The sequence below is a fragment of the Leptopilina heterotoma genome, unplaced genomic scaffold, assembly GCF_015476425.1.
Source record: "Leptopilina heterotoma isolate Lh14 unplaced genomic scaffold, ASM1547642v1 Lhet_251, whole genome shotgun sequence".
NCBI classification, from domain to species: domain Eukaryota; kingdom Metazoa; phylum Arthropoda; class Insecta; order Hymenoptera; family Figitidae; genus Leptopilina; species Leptopilina heterotoma.
The window spans coordinates 817,588-822,776 of NW_025110965.1; the positions used below are offsets into that span (position 1 = coordinate 817,588).

At 31.8% G+C, this 5,189-nt stretch overlaps 1 protein-coding gene across 1 annotated transcript; it reads right to left on the reverse strand.

The window, feature by feature from the left end:
- Positions 1-2,274: 2,274 nt before the first annotated feature.
- Positions 2,275-2,982, reverse strand: LOC122503261. Its single transcript, XM_043613736.1, has one exon. The coding sequence runs from the start codon at positions 2,980-2,982 to the stop codon at positions 2,275-2,277; it is 708 nt and encodes a 235-aa protein (XP_043469671.1).
- Between the last annotated feature and the right edge of the window lie 2,207 nt (positions 2,983-5,189).

Sequence of the window (5,189 nt, forward strand, 5' to 3'; positions counted from 1 at the left end):
TTTTTGTATTTCTTAGGTTTAGTACTTATAATTAGAGAACTAAAATTTTGTATTTTTTAAGAAAAAAGAAATCACGATATTTCTTGAAATATGACTGCGATATATATATCTTTTTTATTTTTTTTTGAAATTTGACTTCGTTAATTTTTTTTAAATATTGTATTGTTACGTATTTTGTAATAGTTTTTTATTCGTTACGTTAGACACTTGGGGGGGAGTATGTGGGGAATATACTCTGTCTCTCTATTCCCCTCTCACTCTTTACTACCGCGCAGACTCGTTCTTTCGGAGCTGCAAGGCGCGAGACTTTATATTATATACGTAATTGAGTCATGTTACTGTAAAGTCGACTTTTATCTCGTCCAGCCTTTTGGCTATAATTATAATTATTATTAAAGTACAATAAAGTGGTTATTAAAGTTATATCATGGAGTCAGTTTAATTGAGCACACAAGTGGGAATAATTATTTAATATCCTTACACCTGAAATTCCCACACATTCTGTATTAAAAAAGTTTTAAAAACCATATTTTTAGCTTGTAATGTCTTTTGAATCAACCCTAAACTGAATTTCACAGGGCGAGCGATTGAAGCAGAAGCATTAATAATATAACTTCTTTAAAAAGTTATATTGTCGGAAATAATTTACATTTACAACTTCTGATTTTAGCATTTTAAAAAAATGATATAATATCTATCGATTAGCATAAAAAACTCAAAATTGATTTTTTAGAGCAAAGCCGCGTTTTCTCGTGGACAGTCACATATATTTCCCAGTAAAAAAAAGTATTGAGTAGTGGAGCGTTTAGGAATTAAGTGATGCTCTGAGCCAATACGGATTCGAGTAAATACCGTATTGGGACGATTGACTCAATCTTTGTTTCATCTACCGAATACGGTCTTATTTTAGCATTAAAATTAAAATCACACGAGCAGAGTATACATTATAAATTGAAAGCATAATTCTCCATAAATGTAAAAATGCCTATTTCTATAAGAAACAGTGAATATTTTTTATTTTTTGTTAAAAATTGGTAAAAGCAAAGTTTGACAAACGCGGCTGAATTTACCATGTGAATAAATGAAGTGGTAAGTTTAAATGGACTAAAAGAATTCTACTGTTACCGACAGAAAGATCCTGGAGAATTGTGGTAAATTCAAATGGAGAAAATAAACCAAGTAAATTTCATTGTTCATTTGAATTTACCACAATTCTCTAGGATCTTTCTGTCGGTAAAAGTAGATTTCTTTTAGTCAATTTAAACTTACCACTTCATTTATTCACATTGTAAATTCAGACGCGCTTGTCAAACTTATTGGCTCAGAGCTTCACTCAATTCCTAAACGCTCCACTCAATAATTTTTTTTACTGGGTTCGACTTGAAACATGTACTTTCTAATAGAAAATAGTTGCTACATATAAAGGTACTGCCACAGCTCTTTATCGACAGCTGCCTGCGCAGGAAGCCAGCTTCACTTTAGGCGGAAAATTTTAATTAATAATAAAATAAAATTAATAATTTTTTATTTTTAATTGTAATAATGGAATTAAATTAAAGATAATAATAAAAATTATAATAATTATTATTTCTATTCACTTTTAATAATAATTTTCATTAAAAAAATAATAATTTAATTCTTCCGCCTAATTGAGGCCGGCTGCCTGCGCAGGCAGCTGTCGATAAAGAGCTTTGGCAGTACTTTAACTTCAATTTTTTTCTTAGAAACAATTAAGCCCGCGCGTGCAATAATAGCAAGTGCGATCCCCAGCTTAAAATCCCCGTACAGGATCCTATGCAGGATCCCAACCGGATCCCGTACGGGATTTTGGGACAAGGTTCCTGTGTAGGTTCCGATGCAGGAACCTTAGCCATCGAAGGTTCCTGTAAAGGCTCCTGTACAGGAAACTTTTTAATTTTTTAAATTTTTGTATGTTAAGCAACATTTGACATAGTGTTTATTACTTGTAAATAAATACACAAATCGTTCATTTTCATCTCAGGGTTTATTTTTACATGCTCTCTGTTTCAGTACAAACACATAACTAACGAAATTCTACTGCGTCAACGCGCTCACCAGAGTGCGTTTCAATTTGCATGTTAAGCCCGCGAGAATAATTCAAATTTAAAATATTTAAAAGAAATAGTTTACTTATTTTTCTGCTAATTACAAACATATTCCCCCCTTGAAAGGGTACCTTTTAATAAAGACATGTAATTTGAAAAACTATAAACAAGAAAAGTAAATTATAATCACAATTGTAGTCTGTATCATTCAAGAGTTTTGGAACTGGGAGTCCATTGGAAGAGGACACAATTTACGAACTGATCTGACGAACAATCCTGTCTGCGTTTTGACAGTCACTTTCCTCACTATTCCATCGTTGCTAGGGTGAACTTCCATTACACGTCCTAAATTCCATTGTAAAGGTGAGGTGCTATCTTCCATCAGTAGTACCATTGCTCCAGTTGATATTGAATCACTTCCAGAACACCACTTTGAACGCTTTTGAAGCTCTTGTAAATACTTCAAGCTCCACCGTTTCCAGAAATCTTGTCTAACCTTTTGGAGCAATTGCCATCTACTTAAACGATTATCAGGAATATCCAATAATTCAGGCTGAACTGGCTGAATCGATGAGTCGTTGATCAAAAAATGAGCAGGAGTCAAGACCTCAAGACTTGCTGGATCGCTTGATAATAGAGTGAGAGGTCTCGAATTCATAACTGCTTCAATCTCCGTGAGCAATGTATAACTTTCTTCGAAGGTCAAAGTCAATCCTTGTGTTACCGCATTGAGACGCTGTTTGGCTACCTTCACAGCTGCTTCCCTCAATCCGCCACAATGCGCCAAAAATGCCTCCGTAGAAAGACTTGTCACTAACTCGATATGAACTGCTTTGGTGTTAAAGCAAACTAATATTGCCAAGTATGCTTTAAATGTGTGCACTCGACCACGGCGATGGCTCTCTTTTAGTTTCATGGGACTAGCGTAGTCCACGCCAACACAAATAAACTCCCGAAAAAGTGTTTCAGGAAAGCACTCCGACCGTTTTCAATAATGTTCCTAAAATGTCCACACCGAAGGAAACAGTATCAATGAGGCCTAATAAAAGAACACCGTGGAGAGTAGCCTCATTATTAACTCCCATCGAAAAACAACTGTACTGCGAACTGCAGGAGAAACGTGCAGAAGCAAATAGTGCAAAGAAAAAAATAAATAGGTATATATCATTTGAAAATTTTAGATCTAAATACACAAGTGTTGTGTATAAATAAAAAACAATTTTAATTTCTTATTTTCTTAACTCAAGTATTTTTGAAGATATTTTTTATCCCACATGCACAAAAATGGCGCTTTTGATAGCTGACGACAGGGAGTAAAGTCATTCATTTGTTCGACCGTATGAAAATGGCGACTTTTTTTCCCCAAGGGCAAAAAAACAGCTGGTCCCATGCTTTTTTTTTGCCCAAGGTAAAAAAAGGCCGCCATTTTCATACAAGTCGAACAAGTGAATGACTTTTACTCCTTGTCGTCTGCTATCTGAAATCGCCACTTTTGTGCATTAGGAATAAAAAATATCGTAAGTAACACGGGAATAAAGGCAGCCAATTTGTTTACGGTGATTCTTGTGACACGAGTGGAGGTCGAGGGCGCCGTAGGTAATACTATTACATTTTTTTTCTTCGTGAGAAAAATTTTTTAAAAATTAAATATTAATTAAAATTCTGTAAAAGCTACATTGTTAATAATGTTAAAAATTGTTAACATTGTTAAATGTATTAACCTTTTTTATTTGCAGGACAATAAAATATATAATTTATTAATTTCACTCATGTAAATTAATTTATTTATGCTGCATGGAACATTCTTTACATATTCAGGCCTCGGATATTATGATTTTTCGACTTTTTTCATGTAATGCAACTATTATCTACTTATATTAAAAAATTGCAATTTTTTTTACTTTTTTCAAATTTTGCGATAAAACACGAATCAGGGAAATACTAAATAAAATTGCTGTGTCAATACTAAATTAAACGAACGACTTTTTCGAATTTCTTTATATTTGTAATAGACTAAAGAAACTTTTTTTGCTCGTTAAAATCAATCCGAGGCCTGCATATTTTTTATTTTTAAATTTTGTTTATGTTGAGTGGACAATGTTTAATTTTTTTATTCATTAATTTTATGTGATTTGAATGGAAAATATTTTTCATTTTTTTACTTGAGTTATAGTTGAATGGACAATTATTTTTTTATTTTTTAATTGATTGAAAGTGAAATGAAAAATATTTTTTTTTATTTTTTTAATAGATATAAGAGTTTGAAACAGATTTCTACTTACGCTTTATTGACTCAGGTGACACTCTGCCTATTTCCTTTAATTTTTGTAATGCACAAACTAAAACAGACCAATTACTATACTGTATTAAAGAAGTAATTGGTGCTGTTAAAGATGCAGGGTTAACAGTTTATGCAACTATTTGTGACGGAGGATCTAGTAATCGATCTGCAATCAAGCAACTTATGCTTGAAAAAAGAAGGAAGAAAGTTTGCATCCTGGAAACACATTATTGACTTATATGAAATTGACGTATACGGAATGCAGAATCAACGATTCTTACCAAAATTGACGGACAGACACATTTATCCTGATAAAATTAAAAAAATGAGGGTAAAAAATGCCATTCAAGTTCTTAGCTTGTCAGTTTCAAGCCGCCTTGAAGGACTAGCTGGGGGGAAAGGTATAATGATAAAACATTTCATCAGAAAATATAATCAACTTTTTAAAAATTTTAACTGCAAATTTTCAAAGTAATTTAAAGTAGCAAAAAATGTAATGAATAATCTTTAAACGTAAATTTAAAAATGAAAATTAGCTTCTAATTTTTTAAAATGTCGTATTATCAGTACTTTTAATTATATCAGGGTTGCCACAGGTCAGGGAAATCAGGGAAAAGCCAGGGAAAGTAAAATTGGTCAATAATTTATTTTTAAATAACTGAATTTTTCAAAAACTATCATAAATTTATGACTTACAAATTATTTTATAAATAATGTTTACAATTTTCATAAATACTAGATTGATAGAAGAATTTAAGTTAAAAATAGTAAAAAAGATTGTATTTTGGAAAAGTTACAAATGATTACAGAAATTCAATTATTTTCAAAAGTTACAAAAATTC